The sequence below is a fragment of the Oryx dammah genome, unplaced genomic scaffold, assembly GCF_014754425.2.
Source record: "Oryx dammah isolate SB20612 unplaced genomic scaffold, SCBI_Odam_1.1 HiC_scaffold_29, whole genome shotgun sequence".
NCBI lineage: Eukaryota > Metazoa > Chordata > Mammalia > Artiodactyla > Bovidae > Oryx > Oryx dammah.
In genome coordinates, this window is record NW_024070213.1 from 66,899,998 (window position 1) to 66,919,488 (window position 19,491).

General features: G+C 42.5%; 1 protein-coding gene across 2 annotated transcripts in view; it reads right to left on the minus strand.

Moving 5' to 3' along the window:
• Positions 1 to 19,491, minus strand: part of PPM1H (protein phosphatase, Mg2+/Mn2+ dependent 1H) — a 294,933-nt gene that overhangs the window by 175,352 nt on the left and 100,090 nt on the right. For both annotated transcript variants that reach the window (XR_005719694.1, XM_040233134.1), the window contains exon 2: positions 17,152 to 17,317. Coding sequence is in view for 1 of the 2 variants with exons in the window: in XM_040233134.1 (XP_040089068.1) it covers positions 17,152 to 17,317 (166 nt within the window). In the remaining variant the exon portion in view is untranslated. The remainder of the gene's footprint in view (positions 1 to 17,151; positions 17,318 to 19,491) is intronic.

Genomic DNA, 19,491 nt, shown 5'->3' on the forward strand with positions numbered 1-19,491 from the left:
AAATTAAAAAGAAAAAAACCCCCACAAAAGGTGCAGTATGAGTGTGGGATGCACTTGCCTCCCTCCTTTCTTGCCAAGAAGAGGGACTACTTATTTTCCACTGGGGAAACAGAGAGCCGACCTGCTCTTCTGATCCCTACTATCCTATGGCTTGATTTCCACCCAAGTTTCTGGCCAAGTTTCAAGGATGATAATGCAGAATTAGAGGAGGAGGAGGCAGAACTGGAATATCTGTTTCAGGCATTTCATCTACAGGGCTTTCAATCACCAGTTCTTCATCTGATTGCACAGCAACGCAATAAGAGGAAGAAGAATAAATCAGCCAATGACGAAGCTGAGATGTGGGAAAATTTCAAGAACTTCGTGACAAGTCCTTCCAAGGGCCCACGTTCTACTGCTGTCCACTTGGAATCATGCCCACACAGCATAGTCTGTTTGTTCTTAACCTAGTTCTCTGGCTAAATTATGCAGATATTTTGTTCCCCACTGGGAAAGATCCCTTATTCTCATATATGTAAAAGAGTATGGCTTCCTTCTCAGGATCTGACGATACAAAACACAGATTTTCTTTGGTTCAAATCTTCCACTTTATGAGAGAGTGAGTGTAGGATAAGTTAAGTATGTTTGGTTTTTGTTTTTAAATGGCAATTTAGTTCCATATGTCAAAATGCTATTAAATAAATATTAATTTCTGAGACAAGAGTAGAGACAAGAAGTAGAAAGTGATAGCTTTGGCTAAGTTGTCTTATGGTTTATTCTAGACTCAAAAATTAGTTCAGGAATGTTCTTAAATGGCTCAGACGGTAAAGAATCTGCCTGCAATGCAGGAGACCCAGGTTCAATCCCTGGGTCCAGAAGATCTCCTGGAGAAGGGAATGGCAACCCACTCCAGTATTCTTGCCTGGAGAATTCTATGGACAGAGGAGCCTGGTGGGTTACAGTCCATAGGGTCACAAAGATTCAGACATGACTGGGCAACTAACTAACATAGCATGTCAAAACACTATTAAATAAATATTAATCTCTGAGAGACAGAAGAAGTAGACAGTTAATGACAGTTTTGGCTAAGTCATGTTATGGTTTATTCTAGACATAAAAATTACCTCAAGAATGTTCTCAAACTATTATTTTATACATCAGAAACTTCTCCTTAAATTAGTTTACAGTAGGAACATAAGTAATGTGAAATAATATTGAATTGTGGCTGCAAACTCCACTGTTAGAATAACAACAGATAATATTAATTGAGCATTTACTACATACCAGGCACTATTCTAAGCACTTTTCATATTTTTAACTCATTTAATTCTAATAACCTTATGAGGTAGAAATCATCATCCCCAATTTGCAGATGAGGAAACTGAGGCATCACAAGACAAAAAACTATTGAGTGGCAGAGCTGGGATTAAAACTCAGATACTCATGAGTGGGCAAGGAGAGGCTTTTTCTGTTCATTGTGGTTTCAATCAAATAATGGTCTTCTATAATTTAGCAAGAAAAAAATGGACTATAAGGACAAAAAAGATGATGAACAATTTCCTTTCCATTCTGTTCTTCACCTGAGTCAGTGAGAGCTGTGACCCAGTTTCAGAGTTGATGTGGGAGACTGATAAATAACTCTTAATTCAAAAGAGAAATCACATGGACATGAGAAAAAGGTTGGCATCAAATTATACTGAAATTGTACATATTAACAGTAGGAGTTGTTCTTCCTTCATTTCAGGCTTTTCCAAAGACTGAAAGACTTTTCCGCCACATTTCCCAGCTGCTAAGGGATAAATGGCTTCCCTGGTGTCTCAGTGGAAAAGAATCCTCCTGACAATGCAGGAGACACAGGTTTGATCCCTGGCATGGGAAGCTCCCCTGGAGAAGGAAATGCAACCCACTCCAGTATTCTTGCCTGGGAAATCCCATGGACCCTGGTGGGCTACAGTCCAAAGGGTCCCCAAAAGCTGGACACAACTGAGAGATTAGGCAACGACAATGGATAAAGAGGCATCATGTGACCAGTGAGTGTAGACTTGGAAGCCAGACTGCCTGGGCTGCATCCAAGCTCCACACGATCCAGCTCTGTGCCTTGGTTTCCCAATCAGTAAAGTAAAGATAAGAATACTACAGACATATGTGTTATTATGAGGTTAAAGGAATTAACATTGGCAAAGCCAAAATTGGCAAAGCACTACGATCAGTGTTGTGTCTGGCATATAAATGCTGAATGCTGGGTTTTAAACAAAAGAAGAAAAGAAAATCTCAAGAGTTTATTGCTCTTGCCAATAATCTAAAGCTCTGGGGAAATCAGATTACAAGTGAAACAAGGAGAAGTTTCCATTTCAGCACCATTTATTTTCCTTTAGCCTTAAGATTCACCACAGTGGGAAAATCTATTGTGGAACCAAGTTTGAGGCACGTTCTTGGCTCCTACCTGGTCTTCAGAGTAAACCCACACCCACTGAGAAGGGAACTGTCAAGTTATTCTAACTGACATCGGTCTGAACATCCTGGTTGGAAAGTCATTCTTCTTAATCACTGGGCAGGAATTCTAATCCCTGGAACCAAGAGATAAGACTTTTGAGAGAAACCATGGCACTCTTGCTTTGAAAGAGAAAATCTAAGTAGATAAATGGAAAGGTTATGTTTTTCTTGACACACTCAGAACAAAGACCTTAATTGAGAGGGAAATTTTAGAGTAATAAACCCAATGACAGAAACCAAAGGCTGCTCCTGTTGTTTTTTATAGCTGACATTGTTGCAGGAAGCAGACTGCCAGATGTGGCCGAATGCCCCAGAAACGCTGCCTCTGTGGAACCACAGGAAACCTTCACTTAATGCTCTGGGGGGTGACTGAGGGCTTCTCACAGAAAACAGATGAAAAGAACAACAAATCTTCACTCCAGAAAGTTGAAATAGCCCTTTTCATTTCCTTCCTATCTCTCCCCATCCCCAGTTTGATCCTATTTGCCTGGAATTCCCACAGTGCTACCCCATCGTCTGCTGAGAAAGATAATCAGCTTTCCTCTCCCCTGCTGATGAACTTGGCCACGATGTGGACATAGCCATCTCCTGTTATTGTAATCAGACACTGAACTAACAGACACCGAAACCACATACTTGGATGTGTTTTGACTAAATTAAACGACATAAGGAGGCTCTGAGGGAAATAAGACTTAGAATGCATGTGTTCACAGGTTTTGTCTTAAGCCCAAAACGACTGGTTCCAGAACAGGCAGTCAGATGTGAGTGGAAACTGTCCCGGTTACGGCCACACATCTTACATAAGGGCGGGGGCTTCTTACCTTAATACTAAGGTTATATGATGCCCTCAAGAGTGAACTCTCTCTCCCTCCGCAGAGAAGTCATCTGCTATCTTCCTCTCTTTATCTCATTCCTAGAATGACTGAAGTGAAGTGAAGTCGCTCAGTCATGTCCGACTCTTTGCAACCCCGTGGACTGTAGCCTACCAGGCTCCTCCCTCCATGGGATTCTCCAGGCAAGAGTACTGCAGTGGGTTGCCATTTCCTTCTCCAGGGGATCTTCCCAACCCAGGGATCAAGCCTGGGTCTCCTGCATTCCAGGCAGACGCTTTAACCTCTGAGCCACCAGGGAAGCCCCAAAGGAACTGAAAAACAAAAGCTCTTGGAAAAGCTGTCTTCACTGGCAGGTGGCAATCAGTACAATAAATAAAGACTTCTTAACACCTTTCAGAAAATACTGGCAAGATGGCGCAGCAGAAGGACATGCGCTCATCTCCTGTGACAACATCAAAATTGCAACTAGCTGCTGAACAGCCATCAACAGGAGAATGTTGGATCCCACCAAAAAAACATACCCCACATCCAAGGGCACAGGAGAAGCCCCAACAAGACGGCAGGAGGGGCGAAATCATGTTTAGAATCAAACCTCAGCCCCACCAGAGACGCTTAGAGGGCAGAGACAAGCTTGTGCATACCAGGACCCAGGGAAAGGAGCAATGACCCCCGGAAGAGACTGAGCCAGACCTGCCTTTGAGTGTCTCCTGTGGAGGCAGGGCTCAGCAGTGGCCTGCCACGAGGCCAGGGGCTCTGGCTTCAGCAGACCTGGGAGGCACGGCATGTGGCATAACCTCTTGGAGGAGGTCACCACTAGTGCCAGTATACAGACATTGAGTAGACAGCCCACAAACTGGAGAACATGACACCGAAGAAGTTCCCCCAACTGTTGCAAAATTTCTAGGGCCCACAACAGACTCCCCAACCTGGGGATCCAGCAAAGGGACTGAGAATCCCCAGGGAACTTGACGTTGAAGGCCAGTGGGATTTGATTATAGAAGTTCCGCAGGCCTTGGAGGGCATGAACCAAACCTTGTGCTCACCAGGACCCAGGAGAAAGGAGCAGTGGCCCCACAGCAGACGGACAGACTTGCTGTGAGTATCTGGGAGTCTCTGGCAGAGGTGTGGGTCAACGGTCAGGGGCACTGCCTACAACAGTCATGGCAGCTGCGGCATGCTCGCTTAAGTCCTTTTGAAAGCAGTGGCCATTACCGCCATTACCTCTTCCATAGTTTGGCCTCAGGTGAACTACAGAAAGGGAACACAGCCCCACCCAGCAGAAAATCTGATTAAAGATTTACTGAGCATGGCCCCACCCAACAGAACAAGACCCAGTCTCTCCCACAGTCAGTTTCTCCCATCAGGAAGCCTCCATAGGCCTCTTATCCTTATCCATCAGAAGGCAGACAGAATGAAAACCACAGTCACAGAAAACTAACCAAACTGATCACATGGGCCACAGCCTTGTCTAACTGAATGAGACTATGAGCCATGCCCTGTAGGGCCACCCAAGATGGATGGGTTACAGTGGAGAGTTCTGAAAAAACGTGGACCACTGGAGAAAGGAAAGGCAAACCACTTCAGCACTCTTGCCTTGAGAACCCCATGAACAGTATGAAAAGGCAAAAAGATAGGACACTGAAAGAGGAACTCCCCAGGTTGGTAGGTGCCCAATATGCTACTGGACAAGAGCAGAGAAATAGCTCCAGAAGGAACGAAGAGGTTAAGCCAAAGTGGAAACAATGCCCAGTTGTGGATGTGTCTGGTGATGAAAGTAAAGTCTGATGCTATAAAGAACAATATTGCATAGGAACCTGGAATGTTAGGTCCATGAATCAAGGCAAATTTAATTCAGTTGACTATTATATCTACTACTGTCAGCAAGAAACCATTAGAAGAAATGGAGTAGCCCTCATAGTCAACAAAAGAGTCCAAAATGTAGTACTTGGATGCAGTCTCAAAAATGACAGAATGATCTTTGCTTGTTTCAAAGGCAAACCATTCAGTATCACAGTAATCCAAGTCTATGTCCCAATCACTAATGCTTAAGAAGCTGAACAGTTCTATGAAGACCTATAAGACCGTCTAGAACTAACACCAAAAGAAATGTCCTTTTCATCATAGGGGACTGGAATGCAAAAGTAGGAAGTCAAAAGATACTTGGAGTAACAGGCAAGTTTGGCCTTGGAGTACAGAATGAAGCAGGGCAAAGGTTAACAGATTTTTGCCAAGAGAATGCACTGGTCATAGCAAACACCCTCTTCCAACAACACAAGAGATGACTTTACACACGGACATTACCAGATGGTCAACACCAAAATCAGACAGATTATATTCTTTGCAGCCAAAGATGGAGAAGCTCTATACAGTCAGAAAAAACAAGACTGGAAGCTGACTGTGGCTCAGATCATGAACTCCTTATTCCAAAATTCAGACTTAAGTTGAAGAAAATAGGGAAAACCAGTAGGCCATTCAGATATGACCTAAATCAAATCCCTTAGGATTACACAGTGGAAGTGACAAACAGATTCAACGAATTAGATCTGAGAACCTGAAGAACTATGGGTGGAGGTTCGTAATACTATTCAGGAGGCGGTGATCAAAACCACCTCCAAGAAAAAGAAATGGAAAAAAGGCAAAATGGTTGTCTGAGGAGGGCTTATAAATAGCTGAGAAAAGAAGAGAAGCTAAAGGCAAAGGAGAAAAGGAAAGATATACCCATTTGAATGCAGAGTTCCAAAGAATAGCAAAGAGAGATTAAAGTCTTCCTCATTTTTTGATTGGGTCATTTATTTTTCTGGTATTGAGCTGCATGAGCTGCTTGTATATTTTTGAGATTAATTCTTTGTCAGTTGCTTCATTTGCTATTATTTTCCCCCATTCTGAAGGCTGTCTTTTCACCTTGCTTATAGTTTCCTTCATTGTGCAAAAGCTTTTAAGTTTAATTAGGTCCCATTTGCTTATTTTTGCTTTTATTTCCATTACTCTGAGTGGTGGGTCATAGAGGATCCTGCTGTGATTTATGTCAGAGAGTGTTTTGCCTATGTTTTCCTCTAGGAGTTTTATAGTTTCTGGTCTTACATTTAGATCTTTAACCCATTTTGACCAAAAAACTAAACAGACATTTCTCCAAAGACATACAGATGGCTAACAAACACATGAAAAGATGCTCAACATCACTCATTATCAGAGAAATGCAAATCAAAACCACAACGAGGTACCATCTCATGCCAGTCAGAATGGCTGCTATCCAAAAGTCTACAAACAATAAATGCTGGAGAGGGTGTGGAGAAAAGGGAACCCTCTTACACTGTTGGTGGGAATGCAAACCAGTACAGCCACTCTGGAGAACAGTGTGGAGATTCCTTAAAAAACTGGAACCAGAACTTCCTTATGACCCAGCCATCCCACTGCTGGGCATACACACCGAGGAAACCAGAAATGAAAAGAGACACATGTACCCCAGTGTTCATCGCAGCACTGTTTACAACAGCTAGGACATGGAAGCAACCTAGATGTCCATCGGCAGACAAATGGATAAGAAAACTGTAGTACATACACATGATGGAATATTACTCAGCTATTAAAAAGAATACATTTGAATCAGTTCTAATGAAGTGGATGAAATTGGAGCCTAGTATACAGAGTGAAGTAAATCAGAAAGAAAGAGACCAATACAGTATATTAATGCATATATATATGGAATTTAGAAAGATGGTAACGATGAACCCATATGCGAGACAGCGAAAGAGACACAGATACAAAGAACAGACTTTTGGACTCTGTGGGAGAAGACAAGGGTGGGATGATCTGAGAGAATAGCATTGAAACATGTATATTACCATATGTGAAACAGATCTCCAGTCCAGGTTCGATGCATGAGACGGAGCTCAAGGCTGATGCACTGGGACGACCTTGAGGGAGGGGATGGGGAGGGAGGTGGGAGGAAGGTTCAGGATGGGGAACACATGTACACCCATGGCTGAGTCATGTCAACCTATGGCAAAAATCACTACAATATTGTAAAGTAATTAGCCTCCAAGAAAAAAAAAAAAAAGCCTTCCTCAGTAATCAATGCAAAGAAATAGATGAAAACAATAGAATGGGAAGGACTGGAAATCTCTTCAAGAAAATGAGAGATACCAAGGGAACATTTCATGCAAAGATGGGCACAGTAAAGGACAGAAATGGTATGGACCTAACAGAAGCAGAAGATATTAAGAAGAGGTGGCAACAATACACAGAAGAACTATACAGAAGAGATCTTAGTGATTCAGATAACCATGATGGTGTGATCACTCACCTAGAGCCAGACATACTGCAGTGCAAAGTCAAGTGGGTCTTAGGAAGCATCACTACGAACAAAGCTACAGGAGGTGATGGAATTCCAGTTGAGCTATTTTGAATCAGCTGCATTGATGCGTTCAAGTGCTGCACTCAATTATGCCAGCACACTTGAAAAACTCAGCAGTGGCCACAGGACTGGAAAAGGTCAGTATTTCATTCCAATCCCAAAGGAGGGCAATGCCAAAGAATGCTCAAACTACTGCACAATCGCACTCATCTCAGACACAAGCAAAGTAATGCTCAAAATTCTCCAAGCTAGGCTTCAACGGTATGTGAATGGAGAACTTCCAGATGTTCAAGCTGGATTTAGAAAAGGCAGAGAAACCAGACATCAAATTGCCAATATCCATTGGATCACAGAAAAAGCAAAAGAATTCCAGAAAAACATCTACTTCTGCTTCATTGACTATGCTAAAGCCTTTGACTCTGTGGATCACAATAAACTGTAGAAAATACCAGACCATTTCACCTGCCTCCTGAGAAACTTGTATGCAGGTCAAGAAACAACAGCTAGAAATGGATATGGAACAATGGACTGGTTCCAAACTGGGAAAGGACTACATCAAGGCTGTATACTGTCACCATTATTTAACTTATATGCAGAGGATATCATGAGAAATGCCAGGCTGGATGAAGCACAAGCTGAAATCAAAATTCAGGGAGAAATATCAATAACTTCAGATATGCAGATGACACCACCCTTATAGCAGAAAGCAAAGAGGAACTAAAGAGTCTTTTGATGCAGATGAAAGAGGAAAGTAAAAAAGCTGGCTTAAAACTCAACATTCAAAAAACAAAGATAATGGCATCTGGTCCCATCACTTCATGGCAAATAGATGGGGAAACAATGAAACAGAGACAGATTTTATTTTCTTGGGCTCCAAAATCACTGCAGATGGTGACTGCAGCCATGAACTTAAAAGATGCCTGCTCCTTGAAAGAAAGCTATGACAAACCTAGGCAGCATATTAAAATTCAGAGACATTAATTTGCCAACAAAGATCCATATAGTCAAGCTATGGTTTTTCTAGTAGTCATGTATGGATATGAGACTTGAACCATAAGGAAGGCTGAATGCCAAAGAATTGATGCTTTTGAACTGTGGTGTTGGAGAAGACTCTTGAGAGTCCCTTGGACTGCAAGGAGACCCAACCAGTCAATCCTAAAGGAAATCAGTCCTAAATATTCATTGGAAGGACTGATGCTGAAGCTGAAGCTCCAGTACTTTGGCCACATGACACTAAGAGCCGACTCAATGGAAAAGACCCTGATGCTGGGAAAGATTGAAGGCAGGAGGAGAAGGGGACAACAGAGGATGGGGTGGTTGGATGGCATCACTGAATCAATGGACATGAGTTTGAGCAAGCTCCGGGAGATGGTGGACAGGGAAGCCTGGTGTGCTGCAGTCCATGGGGTGGCAAAGAGTTGGACTGACTGAGCAACTGAACAATGAACAATAACACCTTTCAAATCAAAGGAAAGAAAACCTAGTAATGGTGATTAGATCCCACAAATCATGATCAGGTAAATTTAAAAGGCTTCAGTGTACCCATATCTGATTCTTGTTGATGTATGACAGAAAACCACAAAATTCTGTAAAGCAATTATCCTTCAATTAAACAAATAAAGTGGGAAACAGGCAGGAGGATATTGGGGAAGAGGGTGTTACCCTCAACGAGCTTACAACATCTTCTCTAAGGGATGACCGTGTCTTTCAGAAATGCTGGCATTCTAGATTCTCTTCTTCCCAAGCCACACACCCTATGTCCCCAAACAAACAGTCAGAGGCGTAGGAATGTTGACAGGACTGTACATTGCCGCAGAGTATCGCTTTTCTACTTGCCTGACACTGGGGTAAAGTTTCTTTATACACCTAGGACCCAATGTGATGCAGGAACAGGTAAAGCTCATCCCTAACCTGTCACAAAAAACATCCTTCTCTGTTTCACATCCACTTCATATCCTGAGATCTCAAAACCTCTCTTCCTCAAAAGATAAATGTTTATTTTTTATTTCACTAATTATATCACTAAACTCTAAATTTTAAAAAACTGGATCCATTATTGAGTGTTTTTTTTAAGGAAGAATAAATAATTCACCATATTCCCTTGCATTTCTTCAGGCTACAAATCTACAGCACAGAACATCTTGAAACTCTTTTCCTTCATCCATTCCAAATTTTATGACTTTTTGCGAATGAGGCTTCTTCTGCCTTTGACATTTTCCTTTATATTTAGATGGAACCTGAAATTAATTTGTATTTTCTGTCCTGTAAGTAAGGTGCTGCTCTTAAGAACTCAGCCAAACACAGGAAACAATGTTCCTTTAGCAAATACCTTTTGGAAGTTAGGAGAGGCAAAATTATCTGCCAAATATTTTTTACAGTTTGTTTTAAACCAGAAGAATTGATTTGACTCACTTGGCTAAAAGATTGCTTGTACTAATAGGATAAAATAATTCTCTATAAGTTGGCATGAAGGATGGCTTAAGTTGACATGTTTATACTGTGCTCAGTTGCTCAGTGATATCTGACTCTTGGCAGTCACCTGGACTGCAGCCCACCAGGCTCCTCTGTCCGTGCGATTCTCCAGGCAAGAGAACTGGAGCCTCCTGCATCTTCTGCATGGCAGCGGGAGTCTTTACCACTGAGCCATGTACTTGCTGCTACATTTAAGACAACTTTAATGTTTTTTAACTTTTTATTTTATATTGGAGTATCCAATCCCAAAGAAAGGCAATGCCAAAGAATTGGCAATACCACACAATCGCACTCATCTCAAACGCTAGTAAAGTAATGCTCAAAATTCTCCAAGCCAGGCTTCAGCAATACGTGAACCGTGAACTTCCTGATGTTCAAGCTGGTTTTAGAAAAGGCAGAGGAACCAGAGATCAAATGGCCAACATCCACTGGATCATCGAAAAAGCAAGAAAGTTCCAGAAAAACATCTATTTCTGCTTTATTGACTATGCCAAAGCCTTTGACTGTGTGGATCACAATTAACTGTGGAAAATTCTGAGAGAGATGGGAATACCAGACCACCTGACCTGCCTCTTGAGAAACCTATATGCAGGTCAGGAAGCAACAGTTAGAACTGGACATGGAACAACACACTGGTTCTAAATAGGAAAAGGAGTACATCAAGGCTGTATACTGTCACCCTGCTTACTTAACTTATATGCAGAGTACATCATGAGAAACGCTGGGCTGGAAGAAGCACAAGCTGGAATCAAGATTTCCGGGAGAAATATCAATCACCTCAGATATGCAGATGATACCACCCTTATGGCAGAAAGTGAAGAACTAAAGAGCCTCTTGATGAAAGTGAAAGAAGAAAGTGAAAAAGTTGGCTTAAAGGTCAACATTCAGAAAACTAAGATCATGGCATCCGGTCCCATCACTTCATGGCAAATAGATGGGAAAACAGTGGCTGACTTTGTTCTTCTGGGCTCCAAAATCACTGCAGATGGTGACTGCAGCCATGAAATTAAAAGGCACTTACTCCTTGGAAAGAAAGTTATGACCAACCTAGACAGCATATTAAAAAGCAGAGACATTACTGACAAAGGTCCATCTAATCAAGGCTATGGTTTTTCCAGCGGTCATGTATGGATGTGAGAGTTGGACTATAAAGAAAGCTGAGCACCGAAGAATTGATGCTTTTGAACTGTGGTGTTGGAGAAGACTCTTGGATGGCATCACTGACTCAATGGACATGGGTTTGGGTGAACTCTGGGACATGGGTTTGGGACAGGGAGGCCTGGCGTGCTGCGGTTCATGGGGTCGCAAAAAGTCAGACACGACTGAGCGACTGAACTGAACTGAGTTGGTGATGCTATCTAATCATTTCATCCTGCACTGCCCTGTTCTCCTTTTGCTTTCAGTCTTTCCCAGAATCAGAGTCTTTTCTAATGAGTCAGTTCTTTGTATCAGGTGGCCACAGTATTGGAGTTTCAGTGTCAGCATCAATCCTTCCAATGAATATTCAGGGTTGATTCCCTTTAGGACTGACTGGTTCAATCTTGCAGTCCAAGGGACTCTCAAGAGACTTCTCCAATACCACAATTCGAGAGCATCAGTTCTTCAGCACTCAGCCTTTTTTATGGTCCAACTCTCTCACATCCATACATGACTACGGGAAAAAACCAGAGCTTTGACTATATGGAGCTTTTGTTGGCAAAGTGATGTCTTTGTTTTTTAATGTTGTCTAAATTAGCCATAGCTTTCCTTCCAAGGAGCAAGTGCCTTTTAATTTCATGGATGCAGTCACCATCTGCAGTGGTTTTGGAGCCCAAGAAAATAACATCTGTCACTGCTTCCACTTTTTCTCCTATTTGCCATGAAGTGATGGGACTGGATGCCATGATCTTAGTTTTTTGAATGCTGAGTTTTAAGCCAGTTTTTTCACTCTCCTCTTTCACCCTCATCAAGAGGCTCTTTAGTTTCTCTTCACTTTCTGCCATTAGATTGGTCAGTGCAGTTCAGTTGCTCAGCCGTGTCTGTCTCTTTGCAACCCCATGGACTACAGCATGCCAGGCTTCCCTGTCCATCACCAACTCTCAGAGCTTACTCAAACTCATGTTCATTGAGTTGGTGATGCCATCCAACTATCTCATCCTCTGTCATCCCCTTCTCCTCCCGCCTTCAATCTTTCCCAGCATCAGGGTCTTTTCCAGTGAGTCAGTTCTTCACATCAGATGGCCAAATTATTGGAGTTTCAGCTTCAGCATTAGTCCTTCCAATGAATATTTAGGACTGATTTCCTTTAGGACAGACCAGTTGGCTCTCCTTGCAGTCCAAGGGACTCTCAAGAGTCTTCTTCAGCACCACAGTTCAAAAGCATCAATTTTTCGGTGCTTATCTTTCTTTATAGTCCAACTCTCACATCTATACATGACTACTGGAAAAAACCAGAGCTTTGGCTAGATGGACCTTTGTTGGCAAAGTAATGTCTCTGCTTTTTAATATGCTGTCTAGGTTAGAGTGGTATCATCTGCACATCTGAGGTTGTTGATATTTCTCCCGGCAGTCTTGACTCCAGCTTGTGATTCATCCAGCCTGGCATTTCACATGATGTACTCTGCGTGTAAGTTAAATAAACAGAATGACAATATGCAGCCTTTTTTGTACTCCTTTCCCAATTTTGAACTGTTGTTCAAAATTGTTGTTTCATACCCATTTATCGTGTCTGGTTCTAACCGTTGCTTCTTGACGCCTTTGCTCTTACTACTGCTTTACTTGGAGCTTCATCATTTCTCATTCAGATTTCTGCATGAGCCAGACTCCTAAGTGTCCCAGCTTCTAGGCACGCTATTCTAGTCCTCTCAAGTCAGCCTCCCCACTGTCATGAGTCTGTTATACCCTGGTCTAAAGTCGTTGTTTAAAAGTCCAGTTTTTCAGGGCACTGAGTGACTCTCACCTGTGAACGCTGCTCACTGCTCCGGTCTTATATCCGTCCAAGCAACTCCACATGCCGCCGACACAGGAAGCCATGCCCCATTGCTTCCCTGCCAGCCTAGCTCTGCACATGTGCACCCCCTCCATCAGGAGCTCCCCTTTCTCTTATGTGCTTGGTTAATTCCTATTCAATTTTCAGCACAACAGCACAAATGTCACTTCTTCAGGAAGTCTTCCTTTCCTGTCTCCCCAGCTCTACTCAAGGTGGGCAGGGACTGTCCTGAATCCATCTCCTCAGTCCCAAAGTGCCAGCGTGTGGACTCAGAGCTCAGCATGCACGTACTGGGTGAAGGACAAGAACCAGAGGGGAGGCGGAGGCCCACCTCACGGCTGTTCTGTAGGTGCTTTTTCGCACTGGGCCCTGTACTGTCACTGCTCCTTCCTCGGTGCCACCATGTATGACTCATGGGATGTCTTCAGATAGGAAAAACCACTAGCCTCTTTTCAGCAGTATATTCAGTGACCTCTGCTAGCAAACTGTTCATTCAGCATAGCGGCCAAAGTCCTGATAGCAGCCCCGAGGTCCCACCAGACCGCCTCTCTCCCCTATTACCTTTGACAGTGTTACCTACAATCCAAAGGTTTGTTTTTTTTTCCGGTCATGCTGTGTGGCACCTTCCCTGACCAGGGATGGACCCCGAGCCCCCTGCAGTGGACGTGCACAGTCTGAACCGCTGGACCGCCAGGGAAGTCCATTGCCGGTAATGCAGGCTCTACTACGTCTGTTCCAGCTGCATGGGCCTCCTAGCTGATCCCCGAGAACGGCAGGCCTGGTCCTGCCCCAGATCCTTGCAGCTGCCTAGGGCTGCCAGGATGCTCTTCCTCCCAAGAGCTGTGCTTTCAGGTCTTTGCCCCAGTGTCACCCCTGACACCTCCCTTAGCCACCCCTGCACCTCACACTTCCTATTATTCCTGCTTCCCTACTTTGTTTTCTCCAGAGTGTTTATCTGCCCATGCCATGTATTTTGTTTGTCTCCCTTAAAGAACACAAGCTCCCTGAAGGGAGGGACGGTCCTCTGTTTTATTTTCTGCTGAATCCTCAGCATCCAGTTCCTAGAACACAGCCCGTGCTCACGAGTCATCTGGCACACGAGACTACGCTCTTCAAGGTTTTAGAAAGAGCACAAACATCAACAATGAAAACAGACAACCGAATTCTAACATGGGCAAAGGACCTGAACACACGTTTCTTTAAAGAAGATATATGTGGCCAATAAGAAGTACATAAAATGATGCTCAACATCCCTAACCATGGGAAATATATACCTACAAATGAGATACCACTTTGCACACATGAGGGTAGCTATTATTTTAGAAAAACAGAATTTAACAAGTGTTGGCAAAAATGTAGAGAAATTGGAATCCTTGTGCACTGCTGGTGGGAATGTCAAATGGTGTAGCTGCTGTGGCAAACAGTATGGCGGCTCCTGAAAATATTGAACAAACCACCATATCACTCAGCAATTCCACTCTGGGTATAAATCCAAGAGAATCAAAAGCAGGGACTATAGGTACTAGACACCCACGTTCACAGCAGCGATGTTCATAATAGACAAAAGATGACAGCAATGGTCCATCGATGATGAAGGCATAAACAAAACGGCCGTATACATATAAGAGAATATTATTCAGCCTCAAAAAGGAATAAAATTATGACACTTTCTTCAACACGGACGATCTTTGAAGACATTATGATAAGTGAACATGCCAACTACAAAAAGACAAAAATTGTATGATTCCATTTATAGGAGGTATTTGGAGTAGTCAGGTTCACAGGGACAGGAAATAGAATGGTAGTTGCCAGGGACCAGAGGGGGTGGAGGGGAAAGCGAGGAAGGAATGGGGAGTTAGTATTTAGTGGGGACGGAGTTTCAGTTTGGGATGATGGAAAGGTTTAAGAGATGGATGATACCAATGATTGTACGGCAATATGAATGTATTTGATGCCACTGAACTGTACATTTAAAAATGGTTAAAATGGTAAGCTTTATGTATATTTTTCCGTAATTAAAAAAAAAGGCAACACAGCTCATGCCTTAAACTCTAATAAGAAACCTAATATACAATGCAGATAGACGTGAAGCCGCTGTGGCTAAGGCAGGAATACAGGCTGAGATGTGCCTGCTTTTCACTGCATATCCTTGCTGCCTCCCAGAGGAGCATGGACCCCACATGAACCATCACGAAGGAGTATCCTGGTTCCATTCTAAAATGCTTATGAGCTGGTTTCACTGTTCTTAAGGATATGAAGTTAAATAGTTACTCCTAGCTCCACTTCTAGGAGGAACTTAGCAACAAGGAAATATGCCATCACCAACTGGCTTGCAGCCAAATGTCAACACTGTCTTATTTTTACAGAAATCACTTTATATCCCAGTGGCAGAGAGGAATTGCCAGGGGAAAGAGCAACATTAAGTCACTGGCACCCATATCCAATTATCATTAATGTCTCACATTTTCTGAGCCCTTTTCCATAATAATTCAATCCTCAAAAATAATTCCATCAAGAAGGTATGGAAAAAAATGTGTGATTTCCAATTTACAAATGAATGAAAATCCAGTGGGCATTATTCATAGAGGATTACATAAATGGAACTGACTTTAGGATAATAATCACTAACATCAATCAAGGATTTATTAATGATGACACCAGCTCAGGACTTTGCATGGACTGTTGGATTTCATACTTCAAACTAGCCTCTCCCACCATATTTGGTAATTACTATCAGTATTATTCCTTTTTAGACAAGGGAAAATTGAGGCTCAAAGAATAAATAACTACCCCCAAATTGAATGGGCTTCCCAGGCAGTGCAGTGGTAAAGAATCCTGCCAATGCAGGAGACCATGAAACTTGGGTTCAAGCCTTGGGTCGGGAAGATCTACTGGAGAAGAAAATGGCAACACACTCCAGTATTCTTGCTGGGATAATCCCATAGACAGAGGAGCCTGGTGGCTATGGTCCATGGGATCAGAAAGAGTCGGACAGGACTAAGCACATACACATTGTAAACTGAATAGCTGTAAGCAACAGACTGTTTTGAATTGTCTTACTCTAGAGCGCATGCACTCAACCACTATTATTTTGTCCTGCTCATCTGGGTCCCTGACTCCTTTTTGGGAGAGGCCTAATCAATGCTTCCTTCTGCCTTGAAAACAAGTACAACTGATGAGTCTCCATAGGCCACTGTGTTTTTTAACCCTAAGCTGAACTAATGCTAACAAAATAAAAATAAATGAGTATTTTTCTTAGTCACTAAGCATAAATGCAACAAGACAATATTACTTCAACTAAAGACAGGTTCCTAGATCCTTTACAATCCTATAAAAATTTACAAACAAAAATATCCTCCAGATCATTAGAACAAATAGTCCCATCTGGGTCACCCAATTTCATGTCTCTTTTCTGCAGGACTAAAGAACCTGATGAGGGACACAGTGCTGATTGTTCCCTACACTCTGCTAAGAGCGTCTTCAAAACTTTCCAAGGATGTCTGCTTTGTTCTCCGGAAACTGGAGAGAGGAGAAATGCTTTGTGGTTTGTCAGCAGGGCATTCAATCTGGAGGGCCACCCCATAGGACGCAAGGGCTTTGGGCCAACTGAAACAAATATTAATTTGGAAGAGCATCAAGCACAGGCTTCAACTGTGCAACTCTAAAGGACATGCGAGGGGAGGACAGGGGCAGAGTCGTAGCTGGGCTGCAAGCTGATGGCTAGAGTTACTCCACACCTCCTGGGAGGCTTCTGAAGATGAGCTCCTTCACAAAAACCTTGAAGTGCTTCTTTAAAACCATCTACCGCTACACATACTAATTCTTGCAACAAAAATCATATGATGTGGGCATTTTCTCTACGTGTTGAGAACTTAAAACACCAGCTCTTCTGAACTCCAGGTATCATCTTTGCTGTGAGCGTGATGCCCTGAGCCCAGACCCACCACTCCACTAACACGGCGCTTTTCTCGCTTCCATGCTGAACATTCCACAGTGGGGCCAGAGGGTGTGGGTTCTTCTCACCCGAGGGTGGGGGTGAAGGAGGGTCTTACCGAGTTCTCCTTCAGCTGCAGCCCCTCCCCGTTGGGAAGCGAGGACCGTCTCTTGGCTGAGTTCCTGTTTGGGGTTGAGGTAATGGCCCCTGCTTTCTTCTTCACAGTGAGCACCTCACAGCTAGCTTGGTCTTCATTGTGTGTGCTCTTCCCAGCATTGATGACCCTGGAGGAGAAGCCAGAAAAGCCGATCAGACTAATGCCCTATGTCATAGCTTGGTGGAGTGAACAGACTTTTCAGTGGGCTTATACAAGTACATGTTAAAACATTTGATGAAGCATTGTTCAGAGCTCAGAGCACCTTTGCAGGTGTCTGATAGCTGGGATCAACCCCACTAATCCATTTCTAGTCAAAACACATGAGATAATCAGTCTTCTGCCAATTACACTGAAGACAGATGGCTGGCTCAGGGAATTCCGTTGCATTTTTCCAAGTGATAAAGAGCAAAACCACCATCACTCTTATCAAAGAACAAAGCAGTAATTTATAGCACACTATAAAATCCTAGGGAACAAAGAAGTATATTTCATGACCACCATGACCACTTTCACTTTACACACAGAGAAGTGACTGGATCAAAGGTTTATTCTTTAAAAATTATCTTCTCTCCTCTATCTTTCCTCCGGTAGAATAACACTCCTTACATTGCATCGTCACAATGGACTACAGAGCGTGCTGATTTGTACATGTGGCCTTATGATCTCATGGCATGTTGATACTACTTTGGCCTAATTACTAATGTTTTGCGTATAGGAATGCTTCAGAAAAACATGCTACACCATTTATAAAGCTTTTTTGTGTATCAGGTGCCTGCAGACTGAACTCTTGGGTTTCAGCACCATTTTATTATTAAGTAATGAAGCAGCAGCTAAAATAGTTTTCCCGAAAGAGAGATCTTCTTGATTTGCCATTGCTGTGTTTTCTTCCCAAAACTTCAACAGTGTCACAGTAGGTGGCAGAGTGAGGGTGGAGGATATAGGCTCAGTGGCAAAGAAAGAAAGATGCTTTTGTTTTAATAAGGTAAGATAGATGGAGATCCACTCTGAAAGTGTGGTGTATACATCACTCTATTAGTCTTGTACTCCCTCCTAACAGTTAATTAGAGGATAGTTGTTTTCAAATGCCTTTTATTAAACAGTTTTACATTCTGAAAGAATTATAAACTCAGAGTAAACTGCAAAAATGGTATACGGTCTCAAGCACTCTTCACCCAACTTATCCCAAAGCAACATTTTCTATCACTCAAGAACAACATCAAAAGGAGCTATTGATACTGATCCAGCACTGTCAGCCAGACTGCAGAGCTTATTCAAATGTCACCATTTTTTTTTTATATCATATGGTTTTCAGTATTGAAAACTGTAAGCCAACACATACATGCTACAGTCAAACAGCAAACAGAGAGCAAATTGAGATGTGAGAACTATATGACCTCAGGCAGTGTGTTTTGAGCAGTTTTCTACCAAACCCTGGAATTCTATAGAGGTGTTTCCGGTGTTTTCACATTTACTTTAAATTTATTTTTTAAAGGTATAAGCATCTTGGGGGAAAATGCAACAATTTAAAAGTTCATTCCCATCTGTTACATGTAAACAAATATATGCTGGTCTACATATTTTGGGCAGCTTTGGCATAATAAATAAGTCTTCTATCTTTTCTCTTCAACTGATTGATGCCACTAGATTGGAAGGAGATCTGTTTTTTTAAAAAAGACCATTTGCAGTTACTTATCTGTATATTAAAGGGAAATGATCATAAAAGTCATCTATTATCTCTATTTCAAATTTCTATTCATTGAAACTGCTTCATCATTCTTACTGAGTTTATTATAAATTTCAACTGAAGTATATTTTTATAAACAAAAGTCTTTTATCCTCATTTTACACAGGACAGTTTTGTGTAAGATTTTTTTTTTTTAAGTAGATTGTTGCTTATAGAGTTTGAAAATCCTTGTCCTTACTGGGGTGGGAACAGTCATGTGGAAGGAGGTGGGATCCCTGCTGATCTCTAAGAGGTCAAATTTGCCTCCGATATTTATCACACCCTCTCAAGGAAGAAGGGAGGAAGAGTTCAAGGTCCAAATTTGGTCCCACCTTCACTCTCTCTCCTGTGACCAGGGGGACTTTTCATATGGTTTCAGAATACAATACAATTCTTAAAGACACAGGCTACCTGCATGAGACTATTAGTACTACTATGCTTACTGCCCAAGCTAAGTAAGTTACTCCAGGTGCCACAGCCAGGAAGTAGGGCAGCTGGAATTCAGTCAGGCCTCCCTTGACCCTCAGCCCAACTTGGGGGTGTGTGTGTGCGCATTTAGTCACTCAGTCATAGTCCAA